Source organism: Lissotriton helveticus, chromosome 12 (genome assembly GCF_964261635.1).
Source record: "Lissotriton helveticus chromosome 12, aLisHel1.1, whole genome shotgun sequence".
Classification (NCBI taxonomy): domain Eukaryota; kingdom Metazoa; phylum Chordata; class Amphibia; order Caudata; family Salamandridae; genus Lissotriton; species Lissotriton helveticus.
In genome coordinates, this window is record NC_136073.1 from 95879185 (window position 1) to 95896953 (window position 17769).

The 17769-nt window shown below is 46.9% G+C and overlaps 1 protein-coding gene across 1 annotated transcript in view; it reads right to left on the minus strand.

The window, feature by feature from the left end:
- LOC144797933 (extracellular calcium-sensing receptor-like) overlaps positions 1–11794 on the minus strand; it is a 174335-nt gene extending 162541 nt beyond the window's left edge. The window contains exon 1 of the mRNA XM_078668735.1: positions 11640–11794. Within this exon, the coding sequence (XP_078524861.1) occupies positions 11640–11794 (155 nt within the window). The remainder of the gene's footprint in view (positions 1–11639) is intronic.
- Between the last annotated feature and the right edge of the window lie 5975 nt (positions 11795–17769).

Genomic DNA, 17769 nt, shown 5'->3' on the forward strand with positions numbered 1-17769 from the left:
TAAATGGACTGGATGGGGTCCTTCTTTGCCAAGCAACCTGAACAGCTATGTTGGAGATGGAGATGAAGCGACTAGCGAGAAGACTGTGTGTATTTCATATAGACAGACTGTTAGTTTTCAGGTGTATAGTGATCAGAAGAATGTGCTGTGATGGAAACTGTTTTATTGATATTGACATGAGATAAAAATATAATACATGAGAGCTGTGTGTCTTTCCCACATAAGAACTGTTAGTTTGAACACTAAAGAAGGTGAACAACTGAGATGTTGTGCTGCGAATTGAGCAGATATTTTCTGAGCTAGAGACAGCACAGGGAGAAACATGTTGATGATGCTTTTGTTTTGCAGCAGGCAATTCATATTAGTTTGGCTGCCTTAGCAGTAGAAATTCATCTATTTTAGGTATCCAGATATGTAAGAGTTATTTTTGTGCTTTTCATTTTAAGCACCAGAGTTATTGCTTTCAGTCTTCTTTTAATTATGACATGTAGTTTTAGATGGTTTGCTCTCAATTGAGAAATGACATAATTGTGTCTTTCAGTTGAAACTTGCTTTGACATATGCCTTTGTGGTTTTACTGAGTTTTTCAATCATAGTTGTGGGTTTTAGTTTAGAAATGCAGTTTTTATGTCTTTAGTTATGTGATTCAGTTTTTGATATATGTGAATGGTGATGGTCAAGGGTCATGGGGTGGAATGTAATAAATGAGCCACTCTTGTGATTTTGGCACCCTATGATGACCCTTGCCACCACCATTTTAATTGATTTTAGTGTGTTCCTTAATGAAGGATGGTCCTGCATTTGCCTATTTCTCTTCTGTTCTGTAATCTTGCTGTCTTTCAGTGGGAGCTGTTACTGAGTGGAACAGTCTTGCCAAGAGCAGAGTGTGTGGGATGTGCATTTGAAGGCGTGCAGTTGTGATTGTATTGTGCATTGGTGAGAATTATGAGTTCTTACTATTGGCTTTGACCATTCTGTTTTTTGACTTTACTTTGCTTTATGGCAGTGGTGACTATTGCCTTTGATATGCTCTCATGTCGTCTTGCTTTTCAATTCCATCTTGCTTTGGGCCTTTCTGTCCGGCACGGGGCTACAGAGCTGAATGTTTTGCTTTCACTTTTTTCTGCACTCTGTGTGCTAGTAGAAACCAGTTCTTTTCAGATGAATGTGCTCACTCTATGCCGGAGTCATAACAAAGGCCTAATCAACCCGCGGTGTGACCTTGGTACGAAGTGGTACAGGAATCTCATGAGAATGAGGGGGCGTGGTTTGCTAGAAGCTTCGTTTGGATTTGAGTTAAAAAGGGGGAGCTTCCACTGGTCTGGTGGAAGTTGGCAGTGGATGTTTCGGGAGTTTGGATTCCGAGTGAGGGCAGACGTGTCAATCTCGGATTGAACCCTGATTGCTGAGCTCTTATCCCCGCTGTGTGAAGACTTCCCCCGACCAGAAGTGGGCAGTATATGCATCAGGTGATGTATTGAGTTTTGTGGTTATTGCCATTGTGCCAGTGGCAGTGATTGCGTGAGGTGTTTCTTTGTGGTGTGGGAGGTGCACATCCAGAGTGATCCTCTATTCTGTGTATATATATCTTTCTGATCTCTTGCAGGACGTCCAGTGTATCTTATCTTACTTCAGTTATTGCTTGTTTATTAATCAGTATTATAGTTTGCTCAGTTATTGATTCATGCCTTTAGATTATAAGTTTGCTACATATATTTGAATCTAATGCATTTGGTATCTGAGACAGCCTTTGTTTAGAGAGTATAATGTAATAAACACAAAGCCTTATTCTAAAAGTGATAGTCTTTGCATTTTGTTAAATAAAACTCCTTTTCAAAAGGTGCTGTTTGTTGTGTTGCAGTCTTGCTGTGCCAGGGGTGGTAAGATATGCTAAAAGTGTATACTATTCAAAGGTGTAATGATATATTTGCCTCCTAGGTGGGAGTGCAGGGTTTGGGTGTGGCTTATTGGTGAGAAACCACATTCAAAACAATGCGCTGCATAGGAGAGAGACCTAATGCCATCGGCACAGCTTTGGGGGCAAAAACGTGCATGCATTGCATTGCTTGCAATGGCAACAGGTGCACATCTGGCAATTTCCTTGCGGAGCGCGCGGCGCCATATGGTCGCAATCATCGCACCTTGCTGCACGCTCCTGCAAGGGAATCGCAAAGGCCCGCTCCCCCTGCTGCTGCACGAGGCGCACGCTTGAGGTTTCCAAGCTACTGTAGTTGCCTTTCAGTTACTTCAGAGCACTGACCTATAGAGAGTAAATACAGCACAATAACTGGAGGGAACGTGAGAGCAAACTACACTTGTTAGAAGACTACCCTAAATCACATAGGCCAAGTAGCAGCCAATCAGGTGCTCTGGGACATCCCTGTCGTCTTGATGATCTCTGAGGTGTTTTTCATAGCACAAATGAGTTCAGTTTGTTGCTCTCCAAAGTTCCTCTATGCAACTATATTGTTTCTACTCCATCTTACAGTTGCTTTTTATATTGAACATTATAACACACGTTTGTAGTTTCTACACCTTGTACATCACAAGCGTTGCTATTACGCAATGCAATTAAAGTCAATTTACCAGCCTCAGAAGGATGGAAGGTTGAATAGGCTCTGCTGGCTTCAGACTTGGACCTGCATACCACTGCATCGCTCGGGGTTTAACTCACTGAGCCATCCTGCAGGATTTGTTTCCACTCTCTGCGGGCCCTAAGGACACCCTGCAGTCTCTTTATGGCCACCACCTCTATCCTACCTCCTGGACTAGACCGCTCCCATTTCGATTCCCCATCTTTGAGAGCTCTCTCCAGTACATGAAAAATGTCTCAGTGAGTAATGGCCTCTCTGCTGACATCTGTTAACATTCAGACCACAAGATTAAATCCTGGTCTGGGCAAGTTAGCCTTTCATCCTCCCGAGGGCATTACATTCAAGAGCACAGCATTAAAGCAGGGAGTAGAGGAGACGATTTTATGACGGGGTTCCCCTGATTTACTGAAGTACACGGAGCCGTCATTAGTTCATGAACCACAGGTGGTGGTGACTCGTGGACTGCTGCATCCATTCCTGGAACCTATGTTCAGCTCATGGGTACAAGTGAGAATTCCGGCACAGCCACTCAGTCTTTCTTCCTTGCCAGGTCGACAGAGTCAGTACTGTTATGTTCTGGGGATGTGATCCGCCCCTGGCGCCAGGGGCGTGCAGAGTTAAAGTCATGTGACCTGATATAATAAAAAGAGGCCCCGCACGCACGTACGCAGTTCTGGAACGAGCGCACGGAGAGCCAGCAAGTTATCCCCAGAGTCTGTCTCAGTTATTTCTAGGGCCACGTGTCAGGCCTAGTCAGACTTAGATGCCCCGAAGTGTAGGTCCGCAGTTGTGGTCCCTAGGGCTATCACTTCCCTCTTTCAGGACACAACAATTGGCGACGAGGGTGGTTGCTGAATCCTCGCCGGGTGGGTGTACCTGCCTCTGGCCCCGTGGGGCGGCTGCGAGCCCGTTCATTGGCTCGTGGTGCTCGTGCCTTGTGGTTTGCCCAACCCCCCCGTGGAGCGCCTGGAGGGGCGACTTCGAGCGTTGGAGTCTGGTAGGTGAGCCATGCTGTCCAGCGTCTACCCATGGAGCGCCTTGGTGTGTCTGCCCAGTCGACACACCCTCTCTCCCGTGGTTTCGCCCCCAGCGCCGCACGGTGCCTCTCTGCCCGTGCGTGAAGCGCGCTTCAGTCCGTGTGGCCCGTCGCTCTGGGCGGTGCCCTGTCTCTTCGCACGCATCTGAGGGTCGAGCCGTGTGCCTGATCCAGCACTTCCCGGAGGATGGCCACGATTCCGCCCATCGAACCGTTTGTGGTGGAGGGTGCGCCTTCGGCTCTTGCTCCGAAATGGAAGGAGTGGGTGGGCAGGCTCCTGGTGTTTTTCGAAGCTACGAAAACCCACAAGGAACAGAAACGGGCCATGGTGTTACATCTAGGGGGCAAGGACATTCACTCTATCGCTCGGACCCTCACAGAGGCGACCCCCAAAACGCATCACACGTTAATCAATGCCCTCAATGCCCACTTTGAGCCCATGGCCAATCAGGACTATGAACGTTTTATATTCCGACAAGCGTGTCAGCTCCCTGAGGAATCACTGGACACATATCACACCCGACTCAAAAAGTTGGCGGTAACGTGTGGTTTTCAGGATACCACCGAAGAGATACGTGGGCAAATCATACAGGGCTGCGCCTCGGCCAAATTGAGAGAACGGATTCTAGAGGAGTCTGGCAAGCCGCTGGCTGATATCTTAACTCTAGGCCGCACGAAGGAACTTTCCAAGGCCAGGGCTGCGCACATGGAAGCCGCCTTGCAAGCATCGGTCAAAGTGGAACCAGTTAACAAGATCCAGGCCTACACGCCCACCAAGTGGCACAAGAGACCGCCCACCCCGGGTGGAGCGTCATCGGGACAGTCATGTGGCTACTGTGGAGGTCCGCGACACCAGATGGCAGACTGCCCAGCGCGAGGCAAGCGGTGTTCGGGATGTGGCAGACAAAATTATTTTGAAAAGGTATGCCGATCGAAGAAATTCCGCAAACCACGCCCCGTTGTGCAGGCCATAAAGGAAGGGGAACAGAGTCACAGTGATATGGATGACGATGAGGAAGAAGAACGGTCGGTGCACAAGGTACACATGATCGGCACCGCCGCCCGCCGCACCAGGCCGCTACCTCAATGCTCCATACAGGTGGCAGACCAAGACCTAATGGCAGTAGTAGACACGGGTGCCTCCATAAACCTCATGAGTGTCTCACTCTACAGAACCATGGCCACGCCTCCGGCGCTGTGCCCTACCCCCATCACCGTTTTTGCGTATGGACAAGACACCCCTCTCAAGATTCGAGGAAAATTCAGAGCGGTCATCCGCCATGGGAACAAGACCATCAGAGCCAACATCTTTGTGTCGGAAGAGGGCCAAGGCATGCTGTTGAGCTGCAGGGCAGCCGAAGACCTGGGCGTGGTGACGTTTGCCTTTGGAGTCCATGAGGAGTCCGTCCAACAACTCCTCATGGAATACCCGGACCTCTTTGAGGGAATTGGAAGGTTGAAGGGTCGTGAGATTCACCTACACATTGATCCAACGGTGCAGCCGGTGGCTCTGCGACACCGTCGTATCGCGTTCCATCTTCGGCCGCTGGTGGAAGAAGAACTCCACAAATTGGAAGCAGCGGGCATCATCGAGAAGGTTTCGGGCCCCACTCCATGGGTCTCGCCCATCGTGGTCACCCGGAAACCGAAGCAGCCTGGGGCGGTCAGGATCTGCGTGGACATGCGCCTTCCTAATGCCGCCATAAAACGGGAGCGTCACATCACTCCCACTATTGATGACCTTATCGGAGAGATGGCAGGAGCCTGCTGGTTCTCGAAGCTAGATCTACGATCAGGATAACACCAGTTGGTGCTGGATATGGAGTCGCGTAACATCACCACTTTTTCCACCCACATTGGCCTTTGAAGGTACACGCGACTCAGCTTCGGGATTTCCAGTGCAGCGGAGGTGTTCCAGAATGTTATCCAAGAGTTAATTGCTGGAATTCCTGGAGTGATAAACGTCAGTGACGATATAATGATACATGCCCGCACCATCACTGAACATAATCACAGGCTGACTCAAGTGTTTCGAAGACTCAGAGAGGCAGGACTCACGCTCCACAGAGAAAAGTGTGAGTTCCTACGGAACAGAATAGGGTTTTTTGGATACATTTTCTCAGCCGATGGTGTCAACCGAGACCCCGACAAAGTGAAAGACATTAAAGATGCGCCACCCCCCAAGACAGTCACCGAAGTCCGGAGTTTCCTGGGCATGGTCAATTACTGTGGCCGGTTCATCAGAGATCTGGCCAATCTTACACTTCCCCTCCGTGACCTCACCAAAGACTCCACTCCATGGAACTGGGGACCGGAGCAGGAAAAGGCCTTTCAAAACATCAAAGACTCTCTGTCCAGTAATACCACGCTTGCTTTCTTTGACCCACGAAACATCACGCTCATTGCGGTGGACGCTGGGCCTGCCGGATTGGGAGCGGTCCTCATGCAAAAGAAAAGGGACGACCTGGACTGGACACCTGTCGCCTTTGCGAGCAGATCCCTCACAGACACTGAGCAACGGTACTCGCAAATCGAGAAAGAAGCGATCGCCATTCATTGGGGGTGCCGACATTTTCATCTGTACATCTATGGCAAGCCATTTACGGTGGTGACTGACCACAAACCACTACTGCCTCTGTTTGCGGGAACCTCATCAAAACCGCCGCCTCGTATCGAGAAATGGCTGCTCCAATTGCAGGAGTACAACTGCACTATTGAATACCAGCCAGGAGCAAAGAACCCGGCAGACTATCTATCTCGACATCCCAGGCCAGCTACCCCAGACGAGATGGAGGAGGCTGAAGAGACGGAGGTCTATGTCCAATGGGTGGTGGCGCGATCATGCCCTCGTCCTCTTTCCATAAGTGACATTGTAAATGCCACGACCCAAGATGCATGTCTCCAGAGGGCCAAAGAACTTCTCCACACGGCTAACTGGCATCGAGCCAAGGAAGGGTGGAAGGTGCTCACTCCTGATGCTCAGAGAATAATGGAAAGTCTGTATCACGTCAGGGAAGAACTCAATGAGGATGAGGCGGGATGCCTGCTGCGAGGGCATCGCATAGTAATACCATCAGCCCTAACTGACCAAGTAATACAGCTGGCACATGTAGGTCATCAGGGAATAGTTAAAACCAAGGCCCGACTGCGAACAAAGGTGTGGTTTCCCCTGATGGACGACATGGTAGAGAATGTGGTGAGGACGTGTGCTGCGTGTCAGGTGACTGGAGAGGCCCCTCGTGAAGCCCCGATCGCAGTGGAACCTCGACCACAACAGCCATGGGAAAGGGTCAGCATGGATTTTGGCAGCCTCCCGGATGGCAGGTACACGCTGGTAATGATTGATGACCATTCCAAGTATCCTGAAGTGGAGATAGTAGCCAGTACCAGTGCTGAGAGTGTCATCCCGAAAATAGAAAAGATTGTTGCTACTCACGGGGCCATGCGTGAGCTTCGCACGGACAATGGGCCCCCGTTTCAAGGACAGGATCTGGCAACGTATCTGTCATCTCTGGGCACTCGACATCGACACATCACTCCTCGCTGGCCTCAAGCCAACGGGGAAGCTGAACGCTTCATGAGAACTCTGAACAAAGTGATTCGTATTGCCCATGACAAAGGTCAGTCCGTGAAGATGGCTATCTTCACGTTTCTCCGCAGTTACCGGCAAACCCCACACTCGACCACGGGGATAGCCCCGGCACATCTCCTGAGGGGACGGGTCATACCTGACTCTATTCCTCACCGCCCCCAGTGGTCACCAGAAACTGTGAATGAAGAACTAATTGCAAATAAACGAAAGACTGCTTTTGACAAGATTAGCCGAAAGAGAAGGGCAACAGTGACACAGTTCAGCAGAGGGGATGTGGTGCTCCTTCGCAACCGGGTGACCAGTGGAAAATTCAGGCTGAACTATGAAAAAGGACCGTGGCGAGTAATCAGTGTGAAAGGCACCCGTATCACTGTGGTCCGAGGACGAGAGACAGTAACCAGAAACGTATCACATTTCAAACATTTCCACGGGGAACCGAGGACACCAGATTTCCCAACGCTGCCTGCAGAAACTGAAACTGCAACGAATTTGCCAGAACAGGGGCTGGTACCACGTCTCGAGGTCACACAGAGTAACACTTCGAGAGCAGTGATCAAGGAGGCGGGGGATGGCGCTGAGGCCTTGGAGGGAGCTCCAGATCCAGAGGGGGCCGACATGGAGGCGCCTGAGACCAATGCTGCCCCAGAGACAGACTGTTCGAGCCAGAGGGGCGTGCACCAAAGGCTGAGAAGAAATCCTACGCCATCCTGTCGACTACGCGACTATCTCACGTAAGACTGTTTCATGTATCCGTACCAAGTACAATGTTCGTTAACATGTCCTACCCGTTGGTAGTGGTAATTTTTGGAAAAGTGAACTCGGAGTCTATGAAGAATGCTATAATAGACTGTCCGCCAAGACTGTTGCTGAAGTTAGTGGTTTTTCTTGTTTTAGGAGGAATGTTATGTTCTGGGGATGTGATCCGCCCCTGGCGCCAGGGGCGTGCAGAGTTAAAGTCATGTGACCTGATATAATAAAAAGAGGCCCCGCACGCACGTACGCAGTTCTGGAACGAGCGCACGGAGAGCCAGCAAGTTATCCCCAGAGTCTGTCTCAGTTATTTCTAGGGCCACGTGTCAGGCCTAGTCAGACTTAGATGCCCCGAAGTGTAGGTCCGCAGTTGTGGTCCCTAGGGCTATCACTTCCCTCTTTCAGGACACAACAAGTACCACTGAGTTTACTAGCATTCAATTGTTACTCAGTGCCTGAGGGGTGAAGTGGCACTTTAAAACTACATGTATAGAAGTATGGGGAAAATGCAGCCACATGGTTACCTCATACTATATCACCACCGGACTTTTACTTCTCAGAATGCAGAACCATTTCTCCGAGTGCCTATGTTGTTTTAGTACACAACAGATGCAATGAACCACATCACTCATAGCGGGTATGTACCTAAAATATTAACCCTCATTAAGTGTGGCCCATTCTTTCCAAACCTTGCACCACCTACTGTTTGCACTGGGATCAGAATTTAAAGTTTCGAGGAAATTACATGCCTCGCAAATCGCACTGTTCCCCAAGATAAATTTCACATTACCAGAAGAAAATAGCAAATAAATAACAGCACGTCTGGATTTTGATGCGCACAGCACTAACATCCAGGCCACGCCTTGGACTTAGCGTACGACTTGTGATAGCTGATGATTTACCGGACGTTTTAAATTCCGACCCCCTGGTGTCTGACTTTAAAAGAGGCACTCCTACCCGGGCCACTCATAATCAGACCTAAATGTGCACAACCGGTATAATCGGCTTACGAAAAATACTTAACGTTTGAACGGGACTCTAAATACACAGCATGGCCTACATTTACCAAGGATGCATAGGTCTTTGATTAGCACTGCACCTATCCTGCGCCACTAGGATTTTTAATGGGAACTAAATTGACGCAGAGCTTTACGTTGCTTTGCGCCATTTTGCGCCACACTGGCATTTAAATAAGACTGTGGGAGTGTGCTTAATTTGTGAAAGAGTGAGTGCTGGTGCCCAAAGCTCTGCTTAGTAACCCGGGCAGTGCAATTAAAACCTGGGGCGTACAGTACCAGGGTAGATAGTCTGAAATCCACCTCAGACCTCTTTAATCCACATCCAGACACTCCCCGCTCCTGTATTGCAGGTTCCTGCTTTCTCTTTTTATGATGGGTTTTTCGTCCATCTCTTCCTCCCTCTTTCCAATTTGAATGTTTTTCCATCTCTCCCTCCCAGGAAATCATTAATGAGAAAAAATAAATGTTTGTGTCCAAAAATAAGTCCTGCAAACACCAGCTCAAATTAACCAAAGCTGGCCCCACGTTTTTTACATTTTATTAGCCCCTGTGGCTCACAGTGTCTTGGATGGCCAAGATACATGATGATTGATTTATGATAACAAAATAGTACAACAGCTCTAAAAGAAAACTATTCAGAGTCAAAGTTCTTGTTTACTTTTTATTCCATCACGGGGACGGCGCGACGTCACGCCCCACAGTCCCAGACAGTGCCTGTGACCATGAATTGATCAGGGATTCAATCAGGGTGGCATGCATTACAAATGCCAACGGACGAAATGATCACTCACCTGCGGGCGCCGCCTACTAGAAATAATTATATTAAGAGGGCTCCAGGCTCTGCTCCAGCCTCTGGTTGGTGACCTCCATCCTCTGCCTCGCAGTCACATGCACTTGTTGCGCGAGCGCAACCCCCAATGCGCATGCGCATGATCACCACCAGACTCCAGACCAGACCCCACCTTAAGGGTATGTACCACGGCATGCTGCGCGCAGATACGGAGGCGGAGACAGACGGAGGGAGTAGATATCACTGCACGCTGCGCGCAGCGTATGATGCGCATTAAGTTCCGGTGGATTTTAAATAAATAATAAAAAGACTAACTAATATAATTTGGGTGATACTGACATAACGGACAAGCAGCAGCTGCATTTTATATGCAGATAGAGATAGTTGTTGTGCTTGTTTGCTCGGACGGTCACGCCGCCCTCAGGGTCCAAACCGGGCCCCAGTCACGAAATCAGCCGCACCCCATCCAGCCTACCGGAGAATTGCCCGGTGCCCGGCATTACCAGTCCGGCCCTGCTAATCATGTGGGTGGCACAATCAGTGCTGCAGGCCCACAAGAAGCAATTGATTTACCAGCCCTGGCACTCTCAGTGCACTTTACTAGGGACCTACAGTAAAACAAATATGCCAATCATGGATAACCAATCACAATAACAATTTACAAAGAGAGCACATGCACTTTAGCACTGATCAGCAGTGGTAGTGTGTCCCCAGAGTCCTACAGCCAACAAACACAGATCACGAAAAAATAGGAGGAAGAAGGGAAAGGTTTGGGGATAACCCTGCAAAAAGGGCCTTTTCCAACACAGATGAAATGTGATACATAAGAAAAGATAGAAGTCACAAGGTGAGTAAAAGATGGTGGAGCTAGAAAGACAACTGAGAAGAGAGGGCAGATAAAAAAAGACTGAAAAAAGGAAGAAAAAATCAGAGGCGGTGAGAAAGAGAATGAAGGGGATACAAAGGAAAACGTGTAAAGAAAAAGATGAGAACAGGGACAACAGTTTTAATAGGAAAGAATATAAAAAATTATATGGAAAATAAATAATGAAAAAACAGATAGCAATGGGCAGGGAGGGGTGAAGAGATTTGGAGGAGATAGAAAAGTAGTGGGGAGGTTGAGTGTAGAAAAAGAAAGGGAGGACGGAACTCAGAATATCAGGGAGAGAAAGAAAAAAAGGGAAGGAATCGATGTGAGAAAAACAGAGTAACGAAGGATATAGAAAATGGCAGAAAGACATAAGTAAGAAATGAAAAGAATGAAGAGAAAAACGGGGATAGAATATAGCAAGGAAAATAATAATGCGAAAGGGCGCATGAGATGATGACAAACTGAGACAGGTAATAGGAAAAGGCTTAATTACAGAGGGCGGGGGAGTCGACATATGGCAGAGATAACATTTGGAAAGAGATTAAGAGAGAGACAGTAGGACGGACAAATACAATCTATAGATGTGAAAGAGGAATGCGTAATGGGAAAAAGAGAAGATTGGTAGATCAATGGATGGGGACAGAAAATGCAGGAACTATAAAGAGCTGGTAGAAGCGCAGGGAGAGGGTGATGCACAGTAAGGGAGAGAGAAAAGAGGGACAAAAGAGAGTAAAGGGGAGCAAACAGAAGAAAAGGGAGGAAGAAAAGAAATGACAAGGAAGAGGAGAAGCACGATGCAGAGTGTAAGGGAATAAGGGGTAGAGGGTGAAATGGGTGCAGATGATGAAAGGAGAGAGGGATGGAGATATGGAAAAGAGACAAAGCACAAATGAGGAACTCAGAGCCCTGTGGTCAGGAGCAGCTGGGAGAAGGTCCTGAAAGATGGCATAAAAAAGGGGGACACGATACAGGATTGCATTTCAGTACCTCTGGCAGGTGATCGGTGCAGGTGTCACAGTGAAGTTGGCTTGCTGGAATTCCACGTCATCATGAAGGGGGAAGATCCCACCTAGAATAAGGTCTCCATCTCTGGAGAGACCGGTCACCTCATTGATGGGAAGTCGACATGCCCGGTCCATCATCTGGGCAAAGTACACCGGCAGAACAAAGTGTATCAAGACACAGAGCGAGATCTTAGAGAGGGACCACTCCATGGGCCTTCCTGTAGTCATGGACTCCTCGGTCCAGGTGGCCACAGTGACCTCAGCCCAGAACCGGTGCAGCCATTATAAGAGCAAAAAGTTGGTCCGAGCAGAGATAAATCACGTGAGGACACCAGAGTTCCCTCTTTGAAGATTTACTACTGGTGCTGATGCTGTGTTTGGGCTATGAGAAAAATATTGCTGGCATGTCTCAGGTTTTATACACTTAGCCTGGCCTCTGTGTATGTGTGGAAGGGGCGAGATGAGAGGAGAAGAGCTCTTCACTTTAAATGCATACATAATTAGAGAATAGCTTAATTTCTTTCCTTGCTATTATAAGATCCTCACCTGGGAAATCACCCTGTGACTAGGCTACAGACTTTAGAGACTTGTGTTTTCTATAACCTGCCCCCCTTACTCGATGTGCACTGTGTGAGATGTAACACACATGAGCAGGCTGAGAGTATGATGCTATACTTTACTTTAGTTTTTTAAAAGCTGGGAATCACAGACCCAGTTTGTTCACTCATACCCAACAGCAATATTTCACTATTTAATAAAATCTGTCTTCTAAAATTAAGATGCACTATCAGCGAGATCCACTACATAACCTAGGGCCCGAATATGTAGTTCTCCCGATAATATATCATTAAGAACTTAGGGCCTCATTTATGAGGCCTTGCGTCAGTTTTGCGCTTCAGTGACGCATCGGTGGCGTAAAACATGCCTCCTGTTGCACACTATTTACAAAGTGACGCAGCTAAGCAGATGCGTCACTTTGTAAACCACTGCGCTACATTATACCTGCGTCAGGTATAATGTATGCAGAGGGGGCGTTCCCCCGCAAAAAGCCTCGTAATAGTGACGCAGTGAAACCTATGAGATTTCACTGCGTCACTTTTAGGATGCTGTTGCGTCCAAATATTGCGCCTGCCTCACAGCAGGCGCAAGACTTACGCAAGCCCTTTCACATGGGGCTTTCCCCATGTGAAAGGACACATTGCTGGAGTTGCGTCACTTTTGTGACACACTCCAGCAATGCGTCACTTATGCGCTTACAGATACGTCAGAAATACTGACGTATAAGTAACTCCTTGCGACATGATGCGTCATACTGTAAATATGACGCATCAATCATGTCGCAAGGAGTGCGCACTGAGATGTGACGCATCGCTGCTTTCACGCAGCGATGCGTCATTTCTCATAAATTAGGCCCTGAGTTTCTATTAGATTTTCTGACAGCCATTTCAACTGTATTTAGACATAGGCCGGGCATTCGGTAATTTGACCTTTGGAAAACGTTGCTTCTTCTTTCACCATCAACAGGTGGCAGAGTCAGCTAAGAAAAATACTGTGTGAATGTACAGAAGAGAAGGCAAGGCACTTGATGGGGCTTTAAATGAAATGATAATAGGGGCGTGATCTATTAAGCGTAACTAGGAATTCTTTCCAAGAGCCATCTGCCTAGATATAGAATGGTGCTGCTTAAAATATGTAAACTTAAGGTTCCCAGCTTTCGTTTATTGCATCGAGGCATTTCACACAGTAACAGACAAGCACCCAAAACAAGCCTAGCCTATTGGATTTCCAATGCTAGTTAGCAGTTGCAGAAAAATGAGTATCTCAATCACTCCCGCTCTCCCCTTAACACCACTTTCCTCTGCAATTTCTCTGTTAGACCCTTATGGCATTTTATCTGTACATCTTTCTAAAATCTTTCCTCGGCATTTCTCACACATCCTCTCTTTCCTCATCTGTACCCTTGTAAGAAAAGGGACTGCCCACCTCGAAGAAATAATAACACTTCTTGTGAGGATGAACCTTTAAAGTCACTAAATTAGCCTGATTTAGCACAGCACAGATAATATGTTTGATATGTTTGCAGTACCAAAACAGCACTACAGTCAAAATGCAGATCACATAAATAAATCCTACACTGAAGTAGAAAAACACAGTAGAGTGTAATTAGCAAAATGACACCAAATTGAGAGAAATCCAACAAGGGGAATCCGATGTATGAATTTTAAACGTTTTATGTAGAAATGCCACGAAAAAGTCAATCCCATTTCAATGCTAGTCTCTGGTTGCAGTAGACTGGAAGGTAGGCCCAATTTCAGGTTGACAGCGATAATACTCAGGCGTCAAACATTTTACCTTTTGAATTAGTCCTTTCAAGTACTAATCAAACTCAGGAGTACATTTTTAAAGTGCCCAAGGCCCTTAGCGGAGACCCTTAGAGACTATGGGGATGGAAAAGTCATCTGCGTGGCAATGGACATGTGCCCCTGCACTAGGTGCCCAACTATATTGATATTTGGATCCCTAGTGCTGATTTTAGTTGTCATAGGCAAACACGGATCATATGTGTGTGTGTGCCATGGCATACACTTGTCTTATGATTTGAATTGATTTGATTTTACATTTTATAAAGCGCAGCGAATGCCCGACTAATTACAATATTGTTGGACCGGGAGGGATGCCCAATGCGCTACCATCATAGTGGTGGTGGGCGACCGCCAACACCACGAGTTAAGCAGCACGTGGCCAGTGGTGGCAGCACACCATGTAGTGATCAGCAGGAGTGAACAGGTTCTTTTTAACCTATGTCACTGGAGTGAGGTCTACAAGCTCAATCACTTTTTAAAGTTCGGCTACTATTTGCTGAACTCATACTTCGGCTACATCAGTTAGATGTGAAATGCTGCACAGTGAAAGATTGGAGACTCTGCACTGGTTTTATCTGTGCCTAGGAATCGCACATTACAAGGATAGAGCAGCGTTGTGCAGTGTGTGCATGCTGAGTGCATGTATTGGGTGTATGTATACCTATCAGGAATACCGTATATTGTTGTGCTGTGCGCACATGGTGAATTTGTGGGCTGGCTGAGTGTGTGCCTGCAAGTGGCAATACAGAAAGGCTACAGTACGAAGCAATACACGCTGATTGAATGTTTTTGCACAATATATGTGTTTCTGTGGTGGCACAGCGTGTGGAGGTAACAGTGGTGGATAGTATGTGTGTGCATGCTGGGTATGTACACTGAGTGCAAGTGTGCTGGTAATGGTACAATACATGGAGGACTCTGGGTTCTATTTTGGGAAGCACAAGCCTGCTTGATGAAGATATGAGAAGGTAGATGAATCCCTGCTGACATTTTTTTATAGCGCGGCATTCATGAGAACTAGATGGAACACACTAGAGGAGGGAGATTGAGGCTCCCCTTGTTGTGTAGGAATCTAGGACCCTAGTGTAATTTTCCCGATTCATGCCCATATGTAGGTATAAATGACCCGATCCTTATATAGGCATAGAAATCATTAACATATTTAGACTGAGCCTATGCAGCCCAAATACGGCATGGCTACTTCCACTAAGTTCTGAGAATCAACAACGAGTTCTTAGAAAAACCCGCCTTCAGCAGCTAGGGACTTCCCCTCGCCTAAATACTAATTTATCTAGGAAATCATGGAATATTCAAAGAACTGAGTCTTTGAGTGACGTTATTATGTCCAATCATACGTCAAACTCGGCACCTTCAAGGTATAAATATGCCTACATTTGCCCAGACAAACACATGGTGGTTTGGAGCAGATCGACTAACTACTTGCCCGACGCCCTGCAGCAGCAAGTGCCGATGGAAGCCAACCCTCCAGCTGATGCACTGAGAGTCTTTTCTCCTACCGAGAAATCCAGCTCCAGTGTTTCCAGGCTACCCTTGCGGGTTGCTGGTAAATCGAGTCCTGAGAGAGAGATACGAGACCTTCTTCATTCTAAAACCAAGGTACGGAGCTGATTAGACCCTTAAGAGAAATCTTGGAATAGATTCTTGGCAAAGAATACTAAACTTAGGCTACACCTCACTTACTTCTTCCCTTGTACTAGACTTAGGTTAGGTACACCTGGGTAGGCGTATTTTAGAAGCGCCAGTTGAGTACTTTTAGTCATTATCACTGTATGTATTTTATGGCTTAGAAACCATATCATGCTTTTACAGTACTACTTTATAATACTTATCGGAATATATGCCTTGTACTTTATAACCAGTATTACAATTGTAGCAGTGGATTTCTTATGCTCGAGAAAGAAGACTGTTCAATAAATACTCTTTATAGAAAACGCCAATCTCTCTATTTTAACAGCACCTCTGGTGAAACGAAGCATGCACGATTGACTGAGTAAAATAGTTATCTATTGTTTCCGCGACTCTAGAGATTGATTTCTTATTCTTGGGAAACAAAGTTGTCATGTTTATGTGGTTGTCAGAAACTAATCCCTTCTTGTGAATTCGAGAAAGTTTCTAGTGACCTCTGAGCTAGCTGGCACTCACAATTAAGTCTAATAGATTCGGTAGAGACCTAGTCGACCTCAGTCCTACGTCTAAACTACAGGATATATTATTCCAATGCGCAGAGCCTATTGGGAATATAGGAACTACACTACACCCTTGTACACTTCATAGTGCACTTTGTGACTCAGTGAGAAATCAGAAGGTAGGGGCCTAGACACATCTCAGGAAGGAGATGGAGCTGTTAGGGGAAACATGAAGAGGGAAGCTTGGAGCCGGAAATTAACCTTTTTCTGCACATCAGTGTATCTGACATCCAGGTGTGAACTCCAGTCACCCCTATGTATGTATGTATGTATGGGATTTATAAATTGCAGGAAGGAATCACCCCTGTAGGGGTATCACCGTGCTATCATAGCATGAAAGTCATATGAAACATAAGCAGACAGGTTTAAGCTCTAAATAATGCTGTTTTCAAGCGTTTCCTAAAGTGGAGCAGATTGGAGCATTTGCGTAGGTCCTTGAGCAAGGGGTTCCGAACTTTTGAGGCTAGATGGACAACGGTTTTACCTCCTGTTCTAAACTTCTTAACCCGGGGGACCAGCAGCAACCCTTTACCTTCTGATCTAAAAAGGCGATTCTGACAGTAGACTTTGAATTTGAGACAGCAAAGTTTAAAATTAATTCTCTGGTGGATGGGGAGCCAGTGAAGTTGTTGTAGCAATGGTCCTGAAGAGGTGCGAGGTGTTTTTTTAAGGGCCAGGGGAGCCGCCACATTTTGTCGAATCTGCAGTCTGTTTAATAGAGACTCATTTGCAGGTGCCAGCAAAGCATTACAGTAATCTAAGCGGCCTATGGCCTGTGTTGTGCGACTATCAGTTTCGCAGTTTCTCCTGCTGCGACAGGCAAATTTTGAAAGGAAGAAGGAGAGGAGATGTATGTACTTCAAAAGAAACAGAACCCCAAGATGAAACGTCAAAGTAACAGGCCCTAAATAACATTTGATATCTTGAAATGAACTAGAAGAAACAGTGGTTGAGATCACGCAATCATAATCTGCTAAGCAGCCAGATGTGCGAAGAGGGGAAGCTCTGCAAGACTTCTGCCTGTGATTAGGAGCAGGGGCAAAGGCCTGTTTACTCCCTGCTGGGTTAGGGGACATCACCCAGGGAAACTAAGGGCACCTGCTCTAGATCCAGGAGCACCAACATTTGTCTTCTTGAGAAGACTAGTGTTCCCTATGAGGGAGTGGAGAGTTCTGGAGGAAAAAGGTCAAATGAAGAGTCCTGTTGAATGGTCTCCTGGTGCGAGGTGTGAGTAGATGACTGCTGCACTGATCGGGTCATTGACCATGAAAAGAATTGAGTTGGTGACCCCCCATGCCAGGAGAGGCTGCAGTAAAGATTGCATGTGAAGCACTACTGCAGACTGCAAGGAAGGAAACGTACACAGCCTGTGCAACCCCATATGCCAGGAGAAGCAGTCTTTTAGCGCCAAGACACCCTCGGGTAATTATGTGCTTTATAAAATCATTTAATTCATTCATTTAATGAATTCAAGAATCATTGTGCCATGTGGAGCACAAGAGCTGGTGAGTATAGACACTTACCCTGAGGAGGAGCATGAAAA